Here is a 23154-nt window from a genome sequence, read left to right on the forward strand (position 1 = left end):
TAGGGACCCACCGAATTTGACCACGATTGAGATGAATGTGTAATGGGCAGCTGAACATTGTAACTGTCAGTTCGAAGTACCAACACCTGAACTAAAAAACCATCAAAAAATATGAAACCCGGAAAATTTTTGCTAGCTCTTCTTTTGTAATTTGTGTACTCATTAATAAATTTTTATTTAACTCGCTCAGTGTTAGTTGAAAATAAAAAACAAAGAAATATTTAAATACTTTATAAACAAAACTTTTGTTACATTTTTGTAGATAATAACAATATGTACAGTGTTCTTATTTAAATTATCACATTGTACTTAAATTTTAAAATCTATTTAGTTAAAATATAAATTCTTTGCTAATAAATATATCACGAAGATGTTGCTACATCATCAGTCTCTGCATTTATTGACACCTGAGTACCTGCAATGAAAAATAAGGTACATAAAAAAATTAAAGAAAAACATTCTGACTTCGAACAAAATATTGTAGACAGGAGTAGTTGGACTGAGCTGGCTCGGGAAATAAATTTAAATTCGTAGAATAACAACAATATAAACTTTTATTTTAAACTAATTTAATACATACAACATAATTATAACAGATAGACCACAACGGGCTTATACCCTCCAGCCTATCGCAGTCCACAGCTGGACATGGCCTCCACAAGTTCGTGCCAAAAATGATGTGAACTCATGTGTGTTGCCCATAGTCACCACGCTGGACAGGCGGGATTGTGATCGCAGGGATGGCTTTGTCGCACCGAAGACGCTGTTGCCCGTCTTCGACCTGTGCATTTCAAAGCCAGCAGTTGGATGGTTATCTCGCCATCGGTCGGCTTTTTAAGGTCCAAGGTGGTAGTGGAACTGTGTTATCCCTTAGTCGCCTCTTACGACACCCACGGGAAGAAAGTGGGTGGATATATTCTTTACTGCCGTAGCCACACAGCTTACAAAATAAATTGTTGATAATGAAATATTTTTTCAATTTCTCTTGTAAGACTACTTATTAACCATCACACAAGTGAGAAAGTGGGTGGATATATTCTTTACTGCCGTAACCACACAGCTTATATATAACAACATATATAGTATTATAAAGCTGAAAAGTTTGTTTCCTCAAATTGACGCAGGTGAAACCGCTGGGCACAGCTAGTAATTATATAATTTATATATTAATACGTGAAGCAATACATTTGTACCCCGTTTTAACCGACTTCAAAAAAGGAGGCGGTTACTCAATTCGACCGTATATAGGTATATATATTTGTTTATGTAAGTATGTTCGGGGATAACTTGGTCGTTTATGAACCGATTTTGATAATTCTTTTTTTTTGGAAAAAGATACCTCTAGGGTGGTACCATGACAAGGAAACCAGCATCTGATGATAGAATCCCAGAGAAATCGAGGGGAACCCTCGAAAATCGTAGTGACGACTAGTGCGTTTTTTAATTTTTTTGTATTGTAATTGAAGTCGGTTTTTTCCATTTGCGAGCAAACAGAAGCGACGAAGTTATCCCCAAACATAACACGTGGTTCAATAAGTCCCGAGACTAAGTACTAAAAAAAGGTCTTTTTTATAAAATTAATTTTTATTCATCAACATAGTCTCCTCCAAGAGCGATACAGTCCCTCCATCGCTTTTCTAACTTTTCTATCCTATGTGTGTAGAACGATTTGTCTTTGGCTTCAAAATAAGCCTCCGTTGCTGCGATAACTTCACTATTTGAGTCAAATTTCTTACCCTGAAGCATTTTTTTGAGGTCTGCAAACAGCCAGTAATCGCTGGACGCCAAGCCTGGCGAATAAGGGGGATGAGGAAGCAATTCGAAGCCCAATTCGTTAATTTTGGCCATCGTTCTCACGGACTTGTGACAAGGCGCGTTGTCCTGGTGAAACACCACTTTCTTTTTGTTCATGTGAGGCCGTTTATCCGCAATTTCGTACTTCAATCGCTCCAATAAGCACATGTAATAGTCACTATTTATATTTTGCCCCTTTTCAAGGTAGTCGATGAAAAGTATTCCATGCGCATCCCAAAATATAGACGCCATAACCTTACCGGCCGATTTCTGAGTCTTTGGACGCTTCGGGCGGCTTTCACCAGCCGCTCTCCACTCCGCTGCCTGCCGATTGGATTCCGGAGTGAAATGGTATATCCAGGTTTCATCTATTGTTACATACCGACGTAAAAAATCCTTTTTATTATGATTCATCAGCGCCAAACATCGCTCTGAATCATTGATACGTTGTTCCTTTTGATTAGTTGTAAGCAAACGCGGCACCCACTCAGAAAAAAGCTTTTTCATGGCCAAATTTTTATGTAAAATAGTGAAAACACTACCAGCTGAAATCTTCACTATCTCGGCTATCTCTCGCACTTTTACCTTCCGATCTTCCAATACGATTTTGAGGACTTGGTTAATATTTTGTGGAGTCACTGCTTCATTTGGACGACCTGAGCGTTCCCCATCATTGGGGTCCATGCGACCGCGTTTGAAGTCGGCATACCACCGACAAATGGTTGCTTTAGAGGGAGCTGATCCTGCATAACATTTTATAAGCCATTGCTGTGCTTCAACGGTATTTTTTCCCATTAAAAAACAATGTTTTATCAACACACGAAACTCGTTTTTTTCCATTGTATCGAAATTACAACCGTAGCGTCACTTAAATGTTTCAAAATCAATAATTTTATTGTTCCATTTTTAAAAATTTGACACATATTCTTGTATTGATAGCCAGTACTTTTTAAAAATCAAAAGTGTTTTTAATATATGCGCCATTTCCAGGTTAGTCTCGGGACTTATTGAACGATCTAGTATATTAAAATATATATATTATATATTAGCTGGCATAGCACTGCGTGAGTAAGACAGCTATAAGTTCAACGGTGTTATTCTTAAAGGCTGTACGCCTGCGAAAACCCTGCCCCCTAAACGGATCGTCTGCCGACGGCAACGCATATCATTTAGGCCTACAAATCGCCTGTTTAGTAAATAAATATGCCTCGGGTTCAACGTTCGCCGTCTCGGAGTGCGGATACGCTGACTGCCAAGTCTAGACTTTCCCCTACCCACCATGGATCTAACTCTGATAGTAATTTATCATGTACAGGCTCTGCTAAACAGGATAGTAGCATAACTACTACAAAAGGATGAAGCCTTCGTGGCTTGTCGAGTCTCCCAGTGGCTCGGATGAATTAATTAGTGAATTTAAAACTATGTACGAAAAGTTTAACTCCCAGCAGGAATCGAAATTTTCAATATTGAATGCTTCCATTTGTTTACTGATTGAACAAAACACCGAAATTCAATAATCTGTAGAATTCATGTCGTCTCAGTACGATGCCCTTATCAGTAAAATCGAAACACTGGAAAAACACAAAGTACAAATCATATATGAAAACTCTCGAGACAAAACTAAACCTTTTGGAGAGGGATTCGAAGTCATCGTCAATTGAATTACGTAACATTCCGAAACTTGAACCTAAAAATAAGCAGTCACTAACTAATACCATAAAAACCTTGGCATCAGTTATAAATGCTGATCCCGTAATTCAGAAGACAGAAATACGTAACAGTTATACATCTAAAACTCAGGCAATTATGGTGAAATTTACAACGACATTTAGAAAGGAATCTCCCGTACAAAAATTTCATGAATATTATAAAGCAAAACGTCAAAACAATCAGCGATCTCTTGGGACATTGGCTCTTAAGATCTTAGGGCCAGAGAAAACTGTTTTTCTGTCTGAGGCCCTTACCAGTAAAGTCGTCGCATTTATTTCCTCACCCGGAGATCTAGTAAAAATTAAAAAACTATTTGCAACGTAGGTTTCTTATGGAACGGTATTCATTAGAAAAGAAGGAGGATTCCCTCAAAGGAAACAGGATTTCCCCCGATCTCCTACCTCTCTTATGCTTTGGCCCACTGATCCTGGAGAGATAAAGGTCATTATCATGTTTCTGAAAGATGACTGTGCCGCTAGAGTTTATAACATCCCCGCCTGGCTTATTAGGCGTAATTGTAATTTGCTCGTTGCACCCATCACCCTTGCTGTGTGGCTACGGCACTAAAGAATTTAGCCACCCCCTCTCTTCCCGTGGGTGTCGTAAGAGGCGACTAAGGGATAACAAGGTTCCACAACCACCTTGGAACTTAAGAAGCCGACCGATGGCGGGATAACCATCCAACTGCTGGCTTTGAAATACACAGGCCGAAGACGGGCAGCAGCGTCTTCGGTGCGACAAAGCCAGTACTGCGGTCACCAACCCGCCTGCCCAGCGTGGTGACTATGGGCAAAACACATGAGTTCACTTTATTTTTGGCGTCAACTTGTCGAGGCCTATGTCCAGCAGTGGACTGTATAGGCTGTAATGAATGAATGAAACCCATCACCCATCTTTGTAATGTTGCACTAAGCACTGGTTGCTTCCCTGAGTAATTTAAAATATCTACTGTCAAGCCAATCCACAAGGGAGAGAGAGAGATGGATCCAGCATCAGTTACTATAAGCCCATTTCGATTCTGCCAGTTCTTTCCAAAGTTTTAGAGAAACTTATGAATAAAAGGTTAATTTCTTTTCTTGAGTCTAAACATATTTTATCTGATTCACAATTTGGATTTCGTGCTGGTAGATCAACGGAGGACGCAGTGATCGAGATGACGAACACATTATGCCTGGTATTAAGAATAAACGGAAACTTTTCGTAAATTGACAGCTTGGAGGAGGTTTGTATGAGAGTTCTTATATATACCATCATCTACGAGGCCAGTCTCCATTTGAACTAGTTGTGTACGCTTCAGCCTGTAATATCCCACTACTTGGCATAGGCCTCTTTCCCCATATAGGAGAAGGATCAGAGCTTAATCCACCACGCTGCACTATGGGAAAATCGCGTATGTTTCGTCTCAAAACTGTACTTAACTAACTTATTTGTATTGTTTTTGGTTGTACAATAAAGTATATTTGTATTGTATTGTATTTTGTAAAAGAAAACAAATGATTTTATGAGAAATAAAAAGAAATTGAAAAAATAATGATTTTTACCTCGCGATATGTTTTGACACCGTCACAAAAAAAGTGCAAATATGTGCAATTTTTTTTGTTTCTCCTTGCGTTAGCTAATATATAAAGATCTTAATACAACAAATATCTCGACAGCGGCAAGCAGCGGTAATGGGTAAACGTCTCGTAAAAAAAAATTAACCCTAAAAACATACCATATTAAACTATATTGGTTAATTTTATTTTATCAAACTAATATATATATATATATATATATATAATACTAATTACGAAACGTTAAGAGGAGATTATTAGCATTTAAAAAATGTAATATAATTATCCATTTATATCAAAAACTTTCGAGTAATGTGGCGTTGAATTGTAGTAACGCATTGCGTCAAAATTACGTTATCGAACATGAGTTAGCTTTGAAGCCTATTTATATACATTATAACAATAAAAAAAAGTAGGATAAAGAAACCTTATTTATTAGACTATTTTAATTTATTATTTTTATTCCATAACAACGACTTTCTCGTGAAACGGTTTTGAGACGGCTTTGTATGGGGCTTTCCCATAGTGCGCTGCTCCAATGCGGATTGGCGGATATATTCCCTACTATGGGTAACGATCGCTATCAGGTGTACATGATAACAACCGGGACCGACAGCTTAACGTGCTCTCTGAGGCACGGTGGGGAGACCTACTAGGACTGCACAAACACACAGACCACGGCAAACACCTGTATGGCCAATACAAATGTTTGTCACGTGCGGGGATCGAACCCGCAACCGCCAGCGCAACAGGTACACGCACTATATATACATATATAGTCGAAGTCGGTTAAAAACTGGTTCGATATCGTAACGTCGTAAGAAAGAAACGCAAATAAGTACGCAGTCTATTAGATTTCTTTCGGTGAGTTCATGTGTTATTGCAACTTTTTACTAGAAAATACGAAGAGACTTTTTCCCCGACTATATAATATTATAATAATTATGTTTTACATAAAGAGCTCATACAGATACAAAATTAATTTCGTGTTTTATGTCTTCGATATTATGTAAATGCGCTTAACAACATTATTGAAAATATAACGACGATTTCTTAATCTTGAATTTGTTTATTTTTAGTATCATACAATAAAACACATTAAATATGAACACATACATCGGTGGTTACACATAAAACTTCAGCTTTATAAAATATACACTTATTGTGGTAGTAATGCTTACTTCCACGCAGGTCATATGTATTATGAAAGTATTGTTATAATGCTTGAGTAATACTCTATGCAAGAAATTATTGATTTCGATTTATTGATGTTTAACCTACTAATCGACGAATAAACTTATTATTTACACCTAATAAACATTTGAAATATCTTTTATATACACAGTGTAGACACTGGACTTTATATACTTATATTTATTTTAAAAAAATAGGCTATGTTCGTTTGCATAGAAATTTTATTTTTTATTCTAAATATCTCAGGTTCTAAGCGGTGAATTAAGATAAAACATGCGGCACTTTTTAAGTCAGACCTCAAGGAATTCAACTACGAAAACCGTATCAATTTTTCATTCAGTACTTTTTACGTGATGCGCGAATAGACAGATAGACAGATAGAAACAATTCTAAAAATAATATTTTTGGCTTCTTTTGGCCCTATGACAACCCGTTATAAACTTTTGCCTCTAATATCTCCTACGTACAGATATAAACCTGTTACAATTTTATTATAGATATAGAAACAATTATTACATACCACTGAAATTAAGAGAGTTGTGTGTTTGGTCTGGTAAAAGTAAAGTCAGTGTAAGCCCCAGTATCGTTGCTGCTCCGCACACCCAAGATAATGCGTCTTGATAATAATATATACCAGCATCATCTGCACTGTAAAACAGAACATAACATTAAAAAACAGCTCATACTCAATAAAGCAATAGTTATAAATATGCGTCATAGTTATTTTAACATTAACTTAATTAAAGTAATTGGTTCAAATTAGGAGTGGACGATAAGCATCGAAAAATTCACAACACTATGGATGCGTTCCACTTGACGATCACAATCGAGCTTGGTAACGATATCGATAACGTTACCTCTGACGTCACTAAAAAAGATGTTTTCCCGACACCTTTTAGACGTTTTTAGACGAAAAACATGGTTAAATTCGACGCACAGGAATCCACGTACCGCGTCAAGCCACGCGGAGAATTGATAAGAGCGGCAATAAGGCGTGGCATTAAAATGTAATGTTAAGCGGTAGTTGTAGGGTACGTAAACGATCTATAGTCCATTCCATTTGGATTTATTCATTTATGATTGTAACGCTCACAAGCAAGTGGCACGGGAAAAAACGCGGTCGTAAGCATAATCGTTGTGAACGTCAAGTGGAAAGCACTATTTGTATACTTTATTTTTAGGTCTAAACCTGATGAACCCATACGATATATCGGAAACATCGACGTATTTTGTAATATATCAATTAAACATCGATGTCACTATGTGATAACCTCGTATCGAAAACGACGACGCTTTAGCGCAGCGGTCATAGCATTGGCTGTTGCGCTGGCGGTCGCGGGTTCGATCCCCGCTCACGACAGACATATGTATTGGCCAAATAGATGAATCGTCGTGGTCAGGGCGTTTGTGCTTGCGTATTGTATGTGTTTCTGGACCCCCGACACAAGAGAAAATCACACTGGGGTCCGTTGAGTGTAAAATTATTTAAAATATTTTTATTGTTTGATGTAACTAAAAATTTATGCTTTTCGCAATTTTTCCTTCATATATGATCATATATGAATATATAAGACGTTCCTTCGTATAAAACTTCAAGATTCTGAATTCACGGGAAGTGCCCTGAAGGTTTTGATTCCTTGCGAGTGTCGAAATTTGCAGCATAAGCGGCTGTATCTTTTGATTGCGTTGGCGTAGAAGTTTTAATTTTTTCACAGCTCCAAGGGTCAGTAGACCTGAGTATTTGATTTGAATTTCAGCTTGATATTTCCACGCGTTCTTGAGAAAAAGGAAATTGACAGACAGACGGACAACCAAGTGATCCTATAAAGGTTCCGTTTTTTTCTTTTGAGGTACGGAACCCTAGAAATATCGATTTATTTTTAAATTTCATCCTTAATTCGAATACTATTAAAAATATAAGCAACTTCTGTCAATGACAATCCTTGTTATAAATTATCTGGTCAAACAGGGAGTTCTGTTCGTTATTGTTCATTTTTTAAATATATTTTACGCTTATTTTGTTCGAAGTTAAGTTTTATATAAAACTAGCTGACCCGGTAACCTCTGTGTACAAATCGTAATTACCATACCAATTATTATAATACTAGTACATATTTTCTAAAATAATGGAAAAAAAATATCTATAATCACAGCAGATTATCTAAATGTTATGAATACTAAATACTTACAACATTTGTATCAAAGCGATGGCTGCCCCGCAAGACAGCTTATCAGCAAAACTCATTATCCCATATACAAAGGCTGATGCCTGTGTACTTTCACCCACAAGATCAGCTGTTAGTGACAGACTTGTAACAAGCATTTGTGCTCCTCCAAATCCTGAAATTCATATTAGCATTAAGTTAAAATAATATGTGTTTGTCAAGAAAAGGTTATAAATAAATAAATTGGAATTCAGTATAACGTGAGGATGAGGATAATTTGCTAAAAATATTAAAGATGTAACGACTCGGTTACGGTCGGTAAAGCCGACTATCAGACCATGTTACGAGTAGTAAACGGCGATTAGTGAACTTCATGCAAAGATTAGTCTCAAATTACTTATTTTAACTCCCAATATATTTTTCACATTTATAAAATGAAATCATTTTTTTACTGAAATATACTTTACTTATAACATTTCATGTCGTGATTGAGTTACTAAAATTATCTTCACGACCAAAACCAAAATAAATTCAATGTACCAGGCCTTTTTCCAATGTTTAAAATAGGATAAGTAAGGATTTTTGTAAGTTATTCTCTTCTGGCCATGAAATAATGTGACATAATAAATAGGAAAATTAAAACCGACTTCCAAAAACGAAGCAGGTTTTCAATCCGATTTTTTTTTATTTTTTTTTTTATTTTTTTAATTTATGTTAACTCAAAACTTTTGACTGGGTGGACCGATTATGATGATTTTTTTAATCGAATGGTGGTGCGTGTCATGTAGTCCCATTTAAATTTAATTGAGGTCTGATAAATTATTTTCGAGTCATATGAATACGTATTCACTTCACTATTTTTCGTCTACGTACGTTGTATTACTTGTCGATGTGATTAAACTTCGTTTTTTTGCGTTTAGAAACAAGCACACATATTGGGCTGTATATTGAAGAAAAAAATTCAAGATATACCTAGCATATCTTGAAATTCCAACTGACTGGATAATATTTTTAAGTTTCCTAATCTATGCAAATAAAATAAAATTGGAGTGTCTGTTTGTAATATTAAATTTACCGCTTTTTACTAAATGCATATGCATACACGATACATATACCAAAATAACATTTTTAACAATTTTTGTCTGTCTGTCTGTTCCGGCTAATTTCTGTAACGCTGGACCGATTTTGACGGGACTTTCACTGGCTACTTTTATTTTAGAAATTTATTTATTTTATAAATTAATATTAATATTATATTAATATTATAATTATAAGTGAGGTAGGGCACAGCAGGAATTTCCTGCACAAAATACGGAGCAGCCCGACTGGGGTAGTACCTCGACCTTACAGAAGATCACAGCTAAATAATACTGTTTTCAAGCAGTATTGTGTTCCTGTTGGTGAGTAAGGTGACCAGAGCTCCTGGGGGGATTGGGGATTTGGTCGGTAACGCGCTTGCGATGCTTCTAGTGTTGCAGGCGTCTATAAGCTACGGTAATCGCTTACCACCAGGTAAGCCGTACGCTTGTTTGCCGACCTAGTGACATTATATGAGAGACTTTAGCATTAACATAGAAAATGCGGTAAAAACCAAATATTATGCAAGTTTTAGTATTTTAATTTGAAAAAATGTCTAAAAATACTTTATATATGTATATATTTTTTGTCTGTCTGTATGCTTAGATCTTTAAAACTATGCAACGAATTTTGATGCGGTTTTCTTTAGTAAATAGAGTGATTCCAGAGGAAGGTTTTTATGTATAATACATGCATAATACACTATATGCATAGAGGAACACTGATAGTTTTTACAACCGTGCGAAGCTGGGGTGAGTCGCTAGTTACTTAATAAACTTGTATCAATCGGTTAATTGTTTGTATCAAGAACTAAGATTAAAACAACAAAATTGTGTTTGCTCGCAAACGAAAAAAAAACCGACTTCAATTACATCGACCAGTAATACAACGTAGATCGACGAAAAAATAGTCAAGCAACTACGCGTTATTAAAGATTACTCAAAAAGTAGTTATCAGATCTCAATAAAATTTATATGTGACCACATGATAAACATCAGCTTTCGATTAAATTAAAAATTATCAAAATCGGTACACCCAGTAAAAAGTTATTACGGATATTCGAGAGTTTCCCTCGATTCCTCTGAGATTCCATCATCAGATCCTAGTTTCCTTATCACGGTACCAAACTAGGGATATCCCCTTTCCAACAAAAAAAGAATTATCAAAATCGGTACATCCAGTAGAAAGTTATGCGATATAATACAACGTAGGTCGACGAAAAAAACGTCAAGTAAAAACACATTATTAGATATAACTCGAAAAGTAGTTGTTAGATCTCAAATAAATTTAAATGGGACCAATTGGCACACACCACCTTTCGATTAAAACAAAATTTGTCGAAATCGGTCCACACGGGCAAAAGTTCTGATGTAACATACATAAAAAAAAAAAAAAAAAAAATACAGTCGAATTGAGAACCTCCTCCTTTTTTGGAAGTCGGTTAAAAACTAAGTTTTTCATTAAACACATACCTAGGTATTCATTATGTACTAGAATAAGACTAATCGTAAGAGGCAGCAATTATTTTTCTATAATTAACAAGTAAAATTTATTTTGCTATTTGGTCAAACTTAGTTAGCTCATCTTTTAATTTATTATAAATCCACTAAATAGCTAATAACAAAAATATTTGGACATATCTAATGACGATAGTTACATGATAAATATTGTAGGTATGATGAATATTATGAGGTAAAAGTTCATTTATTAAGGTTATTTATACAAACCTATCAACACAGCAACTATGTAAATATAATTCACTTTGTAATATTCGTCTCTGTCAAGATAAATCCATATAAAACCAGCCAGGGCACATGCAGAGCCTGATAAATAGCTTAGTTTTCGCGTGAATGATCTTGGAGCCAGCCTCTGAACACCAGCTGCAGCGAGGCTCCCAAGATAAATGACTAGAGGCACCACAGCCAAGGCTCGAGCTGCTAGTCCAAGAGTCCGATGTAAATAAAGAGGAATTAGAACTTGTGCTATGTTGACAACAAGCCTTGTACTCATGTATATACCTGCTACCTGAAACAGAACACAAATACAATTCTTATAGTTCTTCTTAAGTTCTATAGTTCTATTCTAATAGATTAACTAAAGTAAAATTAAAAATAAAGCAATAGGAGTAATATGTGTGTATTTAAGTTTATTTAATTTTACTAAAATTTTACACAATTTTAGAACTACATCTAAAACATCAATGTTAATTTGAAATACTTACTTGATACAATAAAAATTTTCGAAGTATATCAGAATGGAGTGTACTATTTTCATTTTCATCATTAGGTATTAGAATCCTCGACTGTTTTTCTGTTACTGCAAAGTGAAACAGGACTGATGCTAATGTACCGACACTTAGAACTATGAGCATTATACGTCTAAACTTCCATGCATCTGCTGGTCCAACTTGCTAGAAATTATAGATGAATATTTTTATTATATAAACATTAGCAACAAACTTATAAGCTAACATTAAAGAATAGAATAGAAACTTTGGTATAATAGCTTCCATATGTGCCAAAATGGCACAAATAATTTCACTAAAGTTATGAAGAATGTATTAACTTGAAAGTATATATTTATTTATTATTATTTTATTATACATATATAGACGGTTGTGTCATCTATAATAACAATACAAGTACCTCTGATACATAACATTCACATAAATAATACCTACCTCCTTATCACAATTTCCCGTAAAATGTAATATCATCCATGTCATTACGTAGACGAATATGTTAGAAAACACAGTGAATCCATATCTAAAAAAACCAGATGTATTAATTTAAAACAGTATACTGAAATGTTATTTGTCAATATTGAGTGGTTACTTTATCACCATTTAATGAATATAAACATAATTGTTATAAGTAAATAAATTAATTTATAAAATTTAGTTATATTGATAAATTTATTTATGCTACTATTAATTTAAGCTGTCTTGAATTTTTGCGTGTACAATTGTATGTTAATGGTCAATAAATTTTTGTATAAGCTCAATGAGTCACAATGCTGTAACACAATGTGTACAATGATTTAAAACATCTACAAAACACAATTCACAATTTACAAAATTAAATACACTTGAAATACAAAAATTAAATCTTTTACTTTACCTTATTGCAGTTAGATGTGTCCTGACATGAGGATCATCAGCTAATTCAGGAATAAGACTGAGATGAGATATTTGCACTGCTGCCCATCCAATTTGAAATATTACAATAAATGCGGCAAAGTAAAACATTTGAGCCCACTTATGTGTTGTATTGCAGCCGAGGCATTCCGTGAAGATAAAAGGGAATGACAGCAACACACACCCAGTACCTAAAAATTTTTCATCCAATATACATTAACTGTATTATTTTATTCCTGGTTTTATTTTAGTTCATAAAGTAATATAGGAATTAGCATTCTTATATTATATTAAATTACTGTAAAAGATAATAATGTTTTTTTTTTTTCTTTTTTGTATTGAAATAACATTTTAGAGATTGAACAATGGCTAACCTATACACAATGGGGATCTAATTTATGGGGTTTGGAGGGGAGATGTGAAGAGGGGGGGTTTGCTAGAATATAGGTATATTAGTTTGCGAAATACCCAAAACAGAATCGGAGCACCCTACTGTCCACATGGTCTTGGTCTGCCCTACCCCTAGAGTGCTTTTTTTGAAGCCCGAGGTGCGGAGGGAGCGCAGCCCTCACACGCAAGGGCTGCACTTCCCGCAGCGCCAGAGCCAAGCGTTGTTCTATCCTCAAAGTTAGGCTATTTATTTATTTTTTTAACGAAAATATACTTAGATCCCGATTGTCTATAGCCTTACCTTGAACAATTAATATTCACTTACCGAACAAATGCCAAAGTTTCCTTTTGCCATACCTTGCACTTATAAAATTATTGGTGTGGTCAGAATGGTATCCTACAAACGGTGTAGCTAAAGCATCTACGATTTGACCAATTAACATTAAGTAACCAGCCTCAGCGGCAGTGAATTCAAGCACAAGATGGAAGAATACTAAAAAATATGTAAACCATAAACTCGCACATACATCATTCAAGATATGTCCAATGCCATAACCAATTTGCAGCCGGAGACTGGTTGAAATATCCAAAAATTCATTATCCATTTTCATTCAAATGCTTTTTATAAATTACTTGAAGGGTTGGATTTAGACGTATCTTATTTCTTATCAATATATAAAAAAAAAATTATTCAGGTTTCATAAATTATAAGAATTTTTAGCACGAAACATTTCAAGTATTTTCATTTTCACGTTAAACAAATAGAACTTCTCGCTGTTTTCAATAAGGACAAAATTATATTAATCATAATTTTATTTTAATACATTATTAGAATAACACTTCTACAAAGTTTTACGTCATTTTTAAACAAGACATAGGTATTTTTAGCAGAAATATCATTTAAATGTAAAAATGCAATGATAAAAAATGTACCTAAGTTGTTATGGTCATCAACTAAAACTGTCATCAAATCAAATTGTCATGACAACGAAATTACTAAAGGGATGTGAACAAATAATCGATTTTTTCCTTCTTTTGGCGCTTTAGAGAAAATTAATGAGAGTAAATCTTTACGATGCGTGGGATGGTAGTGGGCGATATATATCGATATTTCAAAAAATATAGATAACATGTACGCGATATATCGCTTCAATCCGATATTATCGAATCATCTAGTATCGAACGTAATATCGATATATTTCATCCGATATATCAAATATCGGGTCACATTCCATTTATTGACGACGCGTTGGCGCAGCAGTCACAGTACTGACTGTAGCGCTGGTGGTCGCGAGTTCGATCCCCGCTCACGACAGATATTTGTATTGGCCATATAGATGTTTGTATTGGCCATATAAATGTTTGTCGTGGTCTGGGCGTTTGTGCATGTGTATTGTGTGTGTTTCCGGACCCCTAATACAGGAGAGAATCCTACAGGAGGCGAGCCGTTGAGTGTGAAGCGTCTATTTATATTATTTATTTATTGTCGTAAAAATCAATATTTAAGGTATAATAGTATTTAAGATATCATCAATATTTAAGTAATAATAGTAATGTTGATTAATCAAGGAGGTACAAAAACGCATTCTTACCGAAATTTAGAAACGAATGGGCGCCATTGAATAGGTAACATTAACTATTGCTACAATATTAGACCCAAGTCTTAAAAAACTTTCTGAAGATTCTTTTTCATTTCATTCTTTTAAAAAATTATGTGGTGACATGGGACACCAGGTAGGAACGGAGTTCCTTCGGATAGTATAAAAGCAATACAATTTGAAAAAAAAAGTTTGAATTTTATACATATTTTCTAGTAAGTTCTTGATTTTTTTTTTAATTTCGTTGATTGGTTTTTATTAAGTACATAAAAGTATTTAGGAAATTTAATATTTTAGAAAATAACAAATACCGTAAGATAAAATAAATCAAACCAAATAATAATAGTTCATAATATAAATTCAAACTATTAATAATATAATTAAAACTATTAAGTGAAATATTATATGATGTGATATGTGAATAATATATATTTATTTTTGTCGACTGTATAAAATTACATAAATAATTTAAAAAAAGTTTACTTGTAATATTTTAGTTTTACAAACGTCATATTATACAGTCGTGTGACTGATATTACGTCACTTCCGTTATATATTTTTCTTATGGTTGTAGTATCACATTTTTTTTCAGTTCGGTCGCCCGGCCAAATGTCAAGCCTGCCGTAAGGAACTTTGTTCCAATTAAAGAGATGATTTTGAAAAATCAGCAAGATGAATCTACTGTGGAATCTGACTCTGACAATTCCGCCAAAATTAGCTTATTATCGGATCTCTGGAGTAATCACGATAAAGTATTCCAACGGAATTGGAAAACAAATAAAACTAATGAAAGTCTTTCAAATGAGTTATCGCTTTATTTGAGGGCTCCAGTCAGTAGATTTAACGAAAAGCCATTAGAAGTGTGGGCAGACTATAAAATACAGTTCCCAACGTTATATAATGTGGCATTTAAATATTTGACTATGGTGGCTAGCTAGGTTCTTACACAGCAGAGAAGCAGATTGCAAGCCAAAAAGGTAAATAAAAATTGGTTTTTACATGGTTTAGTGAAAAAGTACTGGGATTTATAAATCTTTCACTGGATTATTTTTCGTGTGATTTATAAATAAAGTTGATTTGTTTCTTCTCTGTAAAGTGTTTTAACTCATAACTAATCTGATCCCTATTTAATATTATAAACTAGTTAAATACAAATAATTACTTCCGATATTTTTAAAATATCGATATATTTGTTCGATACATCGCAAAGTATCGATATAACACTACGATATATTATATCGAAAAAAATATCGCTATTTTTTTACATGAACATCCCTAATCTATGCGCACACCGACACAAAAACTGACAACATGAAGTTAGCTAGTCAACGAAGAATAAGTTAGCAACTTGAAGTTAGCTAGCCAATGAAGTATACCTTCTTACGTGCGTACTTAAGTACACTAGTCTTGGGTAGCACATGTACGATGTACTAAAAGGTTACATTACTTAGTAAGGTACGAAATGTAATAGTACTAAACGTCAATCGCTACACACTGTAATAATACTATCAACTTGAACTACGTTCCCCGCGATTCGACGAGTTTTTATTGTACGTCTATGTGTCCGAGTATCACACTGTGCGATTGTCCGACTGTTCGACTGTCCGAGATGATTTATTCGTATGACATTCGTTAGCTCTAAAATGAAACAGAGCTGTACAGCAGAACGGTATGAACGAACAATTGATGTTGAATATGTTAAGATCGTACGAGTTACATCGCGTCGCGCATTCTATTCATTTCGCGTTTTAATATTCCCTTTTTAATCAAAGTTTTATGAACATAACGAAAACTAATTCCTTTTACGTAAAAGTATTATTATTATTATTTTTTTTTTTTTTTGTTAGTTTTTGTTTAGTGTAGGTAAATAAAAATTGAGAATTTTAGTGATTTAAAAAACCAAAAATCAAATAATGTATATAATGAGGTTTGTTATTTCACAATCGTATCTATAGTGCTAGATGACAAAAACAAAATCAAAATGATGAAAAAAAGTTTCGACCTGTACATTTTTTGTAGCCAGGTACTATAAGTACTAATAGTACTAATAAGGTGTACTGGTGCGTTTTTCGAATTGTACGAATAGAGTGCGCATCTGACAACGTCCGATTAGGCCCAAGCAAGACTAAAGTACACACAATTTTTTTTGTCATAATAAAAAAAATTAACAGGTGGAAAAAGGAAATAATTCTTTTTTGATATTTTCATCGATAATATAGAAAATTTATCATGCGTGATGAGATCTTTGAAGTCGTGCCTATTCACCCCTTTTTACGGTACTTAACTACTTAAATTATCTGTGATTAAATTGTCAACCATTAGCAACTATCATAATATTCACTATGTACTCTGCATTAGGATAATATTGTACTTATAACTTAAATTTGGATAAGTCTAATTGGAGGAATAACAGTAGCATAAATATAATATTTGAAGTTTTATTAAAATATTTTATCACTAGAAGTATAAATTTAAATGTTCAAGTCAGGGATTTTTTGCATTTTCTTCACTCTTTTAATTCAAATAAAAGGCGATGATTTTAAAGAAGAGATATTTATTAAACCCTTACCACCATCTCATCTTTACGTTAATTTTCATTTCATAACACTAGTAAATGGAGAAGAGTCCTGTAAGTAATATGTTTACGAATTAAACAAATTATTGTTCTATGGAAAGCCATTAAAAATTATTACGTTTCCTTTTCACTAGTTCAACACTCCCTTCTTGCACCAAGATCTTTGGGTGAAATTATGTCTCGGTATCAAGTAGATGAATTGCACCTTACTTTAACAGAAGGACAATGGAAACATAACCAATGGGGCTATCCAGTGTTAGATGCCGCTCCTGGGGCTGAACTTTATGCATGGTTCAATACAGATGTAATTGATGTGGATACTCAATGGAAGAAACTAAGCTCTACTTTATCTGGACTTTTTTGTGCTTCATTAAATTTTATTGAAAATTTCAATACTATTACACCAAAGATGTCTTTATGGCCGACAGGTGCACAAAAACCAAATCATAACTATACATCACAATTAAGATACGCATCACTCCCACGAGAAATTGTTTGTACAGAAAATTTAACACCTTGGAAAAAATTGCTTCCCTGTGAATCAACTCATGGATTTTCTTCCCTTCTTAACTCTCGTATGATTCATAATACTAACTATCATTCTATTGGAGTACATGTTCGAAGGACATGTGCTGATAGCAACTGCTTAGAAACAAACTTAGAAATTAAACAAACTGTAGCACTTGTTTATGATTTTAAAATTATTAATAGCATGGATTGGTCGTTCAGAAAGTTATTTGGCCAAGGACTGCCAGGAGCATGTCCACTTTCATCTTCTAGCAAAATTTATGTAGACACTTCTTCAAATAATACTTACCGCTTCAAACTTACTCCAGAGCCAACTGATATACTGCTATCAAAGAGAGGTGGAAGTGAGACAGAATTAGCAGTATATAACATTAACAATTCTATGATGGTGAATATTGTAGCTAAATATGAAACAAAGAATAAAATATTTGTAAATATACCACCACCATTGTGTTTTACACGGTATGTTCTTGGTTATGGTAAAGAATTTGGAGGAATTGTGACCGAGCTAACTAATAATCATTGGGCTCCAATCGATGTTGTGGTCTTAGAAAATGCACCTTGGTGGCTGCCTATACAACTTAGTTCATTGAGGGTCAATGGAGAAGCAGAAAGTAAATTAATTTTATCACAGTATTATTCTCCAGGAAAAAGTAGGCTGAAACCTTATCATTTAGAACTTCTCTTGAGATTGCCTCCTAAATCTACAACTACCTTGACTATAGATTTTGAATTTGTTTTCCTCAAATGGCAAGAATATCCACCCGATGCAAATCATGGATTCTACATCGGATCTGCTTTAATTTCAGCAAATCTTCCAACTGCTAAAAATTATACTAGTCTACCAATAACTGGAAATACATTTGATTCTATTGTAAATGCTTCAAAGCCATGTAAGTATTGTACCATTAAATTCTTCACCACTTTTCTTGAAAACTCAAATTAATTTTGTCTTTTTGTTATAGGGTATCCAATGGTTTTCAGAACAAATGGAGCTATGGTATCACTGCCAACCCCTGATTTTAGCATGCCATATAATGTAATATGTTTAGCGTGTACAGTAGTTGCCTTAGCGTTTGGACCATTGAATAATATATGTACAAAAGAATTAGTCTTGAAAGCTGCTGGAACATCTTTTACTTTACGTCAAAAAATATTTAATATATTTAAAAAGAAGAAAGACTAAAATATAACCATTATTATAATTCTTTTTCCAAAGATCTTTGTGTTTTATTTTTATACTAGCTGCTGCCCGCGACGTCTTCTGCGTGAACGCTATACAGCACCAAAAATACCTACGATTATACCTTTTATAATAACATTCATTTACCCGTTTCTTCTTTACATTTCATATCTACAGAAAGATCTCGGCTTAGTTACTTATATTGCGTGATTTTTATAGTGTGAAGCTAGCTTATATAGCATGGTTATTAACATAATAACAACAACATTCAAATATGCGTCGTTAGATTACACGTTGTTACAGAATGCGTTGAGGAAATAAAAGTTCACTGCTCGTTCCCGGTAGGTGATAGCATGATAATATGTAGCCTTTATGTTGACCCGACTTCTTAATAATATTCGTGCCAAATTTGAACTAAATCCATGCGGTACTTATTTATTTTATTTATATACACTTTCGCACACTAATACAAGGTTTTAACATAACAAATGAAATATAAAAATAAAATTTGCATCAGCTGCAACAGGCGGCCTTATCGCTAATACAGCGATCTCTTCCAGGCAACCTTTGGGCAGTACTTTTTGAGTTTATCCCGGACATACATACAGACAAACAGACAAAAATTCTAAAAACCATATTTTTGGCTTCGGTATTGATTGTAGATCACATAGTCATCGTATCATTAAAAAAAATATTCAGTGTACAGTTTTGACTTTCCTACCATTTTATTAAATGTATCGATTAGTCTTCATGAATAATCCATATTATTCTTAGTAAAAAAAATTAAATGATCTTTATGTAATCAAAACATTTTATTTAAAAAAAAATCACTTAAAGATTCCTATCCTATATTGCACATAGGTTAGATTGAGAAATATTGGTCTTTATCTAACTTTAAAAGTGATAACATGTTATAATTACATGTCATTAAATCTGCAAAGAAGTTATATAAATTAACTAGCTATGCCCACGACTTCATCCACGTGGAATAATGTCTGGAAAGTATTGTTGGGATATATCTTGGTTTATTTTGGATTATAAACACTGTTGTTTGGGTATTTATATGTTCAACATGATTATTTAAATTAGCATAACATTTATTTATGGACCACAATATATTAGTGAAAACCGCATCTAAATCGGACAAACCGTTTCTGATATTAGTGTGCACAAACTTCGTTGTTCGTGCTAAGGTCTGTCATATACCTGCATTATACCTGTATATGTTTGAAATCACTTACAAAAACTTATTTCACAGATTCGGATATAAAATTTAAGAATATGTTCAAATGTGATCTTACTGTACTGAATAAATAATAACTTTTGATTTTTATCGGTCAACTAGCTGTGCCCGCGACTTCGTCCGCGTGGAATTTAAAAAAATAGTTATTGTTCAGTTAGTAGATTTATAAAATAAATAAATTTCTAAAATGAAAGTAGCCTAAGTTATTCCTTGTTACATCAGCTATCTGCCAGTGAAAGTCCCGTCAAAATCAGTCCAGCTGTTTCAGAGATTAATCGGAACAAACAGACACAAAAATTATAAAAAAAACTAGCTGTGCCCAAGACTTCGCCCGTGTGGAATTAAAAAAAAATTATGGTTCAGTTCGCAGTTACAAAATATAAAAAAGTCTAAAATAAAAGTAGCTTAAGTGCTCCCGCAGACATACAATTGTAAGTCGGCCGACTAAATCGCAGAGTATACTAATAGGTATAGTGACATATGGAAGCCCGCACATCTTCTCCAACTAAATTGTCCAACTAATTAAGTAATTGGATACCGATCGCATCAGAATCGAAATTCACTTCCGATCGACGTACAATTAAAAAGTTGTCCAACTGTTCGTTAGCACGGGCACCTTATACAAGCTCGCTGACTATCCAACTTAGTTGGTCAGTCGCACGGCAAGATGGAAGACGACTACACGCGTGCGCGTGATTTCCCTTCGCCCGGATCTTCGTCGAAGGGTACGACGTCTGCGTCCCGATCAGTTGTTGCAAACGAAAAAGCAGAGGAACTTATAGATGAACCTTAATTAAAAAAAAAATAGCATGTTTTAGAAATAAAAAAGGACATGGGTTTCAAAAGGTCGTGGATATATATTAATTATATATAAAAAAAAATACTTTCTTTAACGGCTACAGCGAGTCGGAAAGGTGTGTCCTGTTTGGTTATTGCTGGCCCAATTAGATATGCGAGCTTATCAAAAGACGAAATACTCATTCTGTAGTATGAATTTTTTTTATCTGGATAACATCTGAGTTTAGAATGCAATGTATGATGCTTCCCATATTCTAATAAAAGGACACGGGTTTCAAAAGGCCGTGGATATATATTAATTATATATATATAAAAAATACTTTCTTCAAAGGCTATAGCGAGTCGGAAAGGTGTGTCCTGTTTGGTTATTGCTGGCCCAATTAGATATACGAGCTCATCAAAAGACGAAATACTCATTCTGTAGTATGAAAAAAATTAATCTGGATAACATCTTAGTTTAGAATGCAATGTATGATGCTTCCCATATTCTAATCTATTACTTAATATAGGGTGCACCCAAAATTTTCTCTTTTGTTTTCGTCTTCTTTTTATTATTAGAGCAATTAGAGCGTTTTTTTCCGCATTTTCACGCATACGCACCGCGCTAGCAACACTGTCACTGATTAAATCGCATAGTCTGCGGCTAACCAACCAACAAAATAAAGTTGATCAACTAAATTGTAGAAGTAGTAGTGTAGTATAGTAGTAGTGTTAGTTTAGTTGTTCGGTAGTTGGCCAACTTACAATTGTATGTGTGCGGGAGCACTAAGTTACTTCTTACCAAAGAGTACAAAAAGAGTATATAAAGTATAGTGGCGAATCTGCCACAGACTGGGTAAAAAATCTGCCAGAATCTGCCACACTTGACGACAAAAATGCCAAAAATATGCCATCATGAAAACTAAAAAAAAAAAACAACGAATAAAACGTAATTTCTTTAATCAGCACAAAAAAAATTACAATTTTACATCTACTACATACTACTTTTAGTATGTATTTAACATTTGCCTCCAAATTTTCATCTTCATTCTTCGTATGCATAGATGTAAACATGTTTTTTAAACATATTTTTACTTGGTTTAATGGAGACACACAATATTCGTGTTCCTTTATCCCCTCTTTTGTGATAATTATAGCTGAAACATGTTTGTTTAAGAACCTATTACTTATTTTGGTTTTGTTCAGGTTTACCTACGTCTACGAGAATATTCTCGCGCACGAAACGTTTGACATAGGCAATAAAGCTTTTGCGAAATTTTAAATATTTGGATATTTTGTAGCCCCATTCGCGTCCAGCATTTTTCCAATCGTTCCCAAAAATTTGTCTACACTCAAAATTGTGCTTATGGTGCTACTTCCGCCTGATTCTAACAAATATCTTACACTTAGGTATGTCTAATTTGTCGAAGTTCGTCATCTACTTTTAAAGTTCATGAAGTTGGCACCCAGAATTATGAATTTATAATTTATGATAATTTAGTTTTACTTAATCGTTTGCGCGTTAAAATTTATGAAAAAAAGGATCAATAACATTTGTTTGCGCGTGTCCTCGTTTTTGAGAAAAATCAAAATCAAAATTGGGTGCTACAACGACAGCTCCCAAAAATGAAATCCACTTTTGGCTTAAAAATGGCAGTGTTGAATATTTTTATTTATACATATCGACTGCGTATGACACGCGCAGATGGCACCCGAAAGAATTAATGAGCTATAATAACTCGATAATAAATTATTAATATTTTAATATTTTTTATCGGGAAATAATGAGTGCGTTCCACTACGCGAATCCATATTGAATTAACGTTTTACTCCAATCCATGTGCGGGCATTTAGTGGAACACGCCCAACGAGTTTTTTTTTTTTTGGAGTTTATGGCCTGGGGCCTGGTATCTAGACCTTTAGGCCAAGTCTTGAGTACATATTTTTATTCGATTTATTACACGCCCAATAAGTCAAGCCACACTGCCACAGATTTTCTTTATTGGCCACGTGATCTAACCTAACCTACTATGAGTAACGATCGCTGTCAGGTGTACATGATAACAACCGAGACTGACGGCTTAACGTGCTCTCCGAGGCATGGTGGGGAGACCCACAAGGACTGCACAAACACCCAGACCACGGCAACCACCTGTATGGCTAATACAAATGTTTTGTCATGTGCGGGGATCGTACCCGCAGCCGCCAGCACAACAGGTACAGTCCATGGC

At 34.2% G+C, this 23154-nt stretch overlaps 2 protein-coding genes across 2 annotated transcripts; one reads left to right on the plus strand and one right to left on the minus strand.

The window, feature by feature from the left end:
* Positions 1-271: 271 nt before the first annotated feature.
* LOC123669167 (major facilitator superfamily domain-containing protein 12-like) lies at positions 272-13719 on the minus strand. Its single transcript, XM_045602799.1, has 8 exons — positions 13345-13719; positions 12613-12820; positions 12174-12258; positions 11715-11903; positions 11221-11518; positions 8441-8591; positions 6772-6899; positions 272-415 (listed from the first exon to the last, which is right to left on the minus strand). Exons 1-8 carry the CDS (start codon positions 13628-13630, stop codon positions 363-365), a joined length of 1398 nt encoding a protein of 465 aa, XP_045458755.1. The 5' UTR covers positions 13631-13719; the 3' UTR covers positions 272-362.
* A 3203-nt stretch (positions 13720-16922) lies between these two features.
* On the plus strand, positions 16923-18940 carry LOC123669178 (GPI transamidase component PIG-T). The gene is made up of 3 exons (XM_045602809.1): positions 16923-17246; positions 17327-18613; positions 18686-18940. The coding sequence occupies exons 1-3, from the start codon at positions 17093-17095 to the stop codon at positions 18904-18906; spliced, it is 1662 nt and encodes a 553-aa protein (XP_045458765.1). The 5' UTR covers positions 16923-17092; the 3' UTR covers positions 18907-18940.
* Positions 18941-23154: the final 4214 nt, after the last annotated feature.

Source organism: Melitaea cinxia, chromosome 1 (genome assembly GCF_905220565.1).
Source record: "Melitaea cinxia chromosome 1, ilMelCinx1.1, whole genome shotgun sequence".
NCBI classification, from domain to species: Eukaryota; Metazoa; Arthropoda; class Insecta; order Lepidoptera; family Nymphalidae; genus Melitaea; species Melitaea cinxia.

What these genes read in the sequence shown, in the direction of transcription:
- LOC123669167 (XM_045602799.1), bottom strand. Translation starts at nt 13,630, where the DNA reads ATGAAAATGGATAATGAATTTTTGGATATTTCAACCAGTCTCCGGCTG. An exon ending in GAAAATTTTTATTGTATCAA is followed by an intron (nt 11,519 to 11,714) that starts GTAAGTATTTCA and finishes GTTCTGTTTCAG; the next exon opens with GTAGCAGGTATATACATGAG. An exon ending in CATAGTTGCTGTGTTGATAG is followed by an intron (nt 8,592 to 11,220) that starts GTTTGTATAAAT and finishes TATGAATTTCAG; the next exon opens with GATTTGGAGGAGCACAAATG.
- LOC123669178 (XM_045602809.1), top strand. Translation starts at nt 17,093, where the DNA reads ATGTTCAAGTCAGGGATTTTTTGCATTTTCTTCACTCTTTTAATTCAA. An exon ending in AGTAAATGGAGAAGAGTCCT is followed by an intron (nt 17,247 to 17,326) that starts GTAAGTAATATG and finishes CCTTTTCACTAG; the next exon opens with TTCAACACTCCCTTCTTGCA. An exon ending in TGTAAATGCTTCAAAGCCAT is followed by an intron (nt 18,614 to 18,685) that starts GTAAGTATTGTA and finishes TTTTTGTTATAG; the next exon opens with GGTATCCAATGGTTTTCAGA.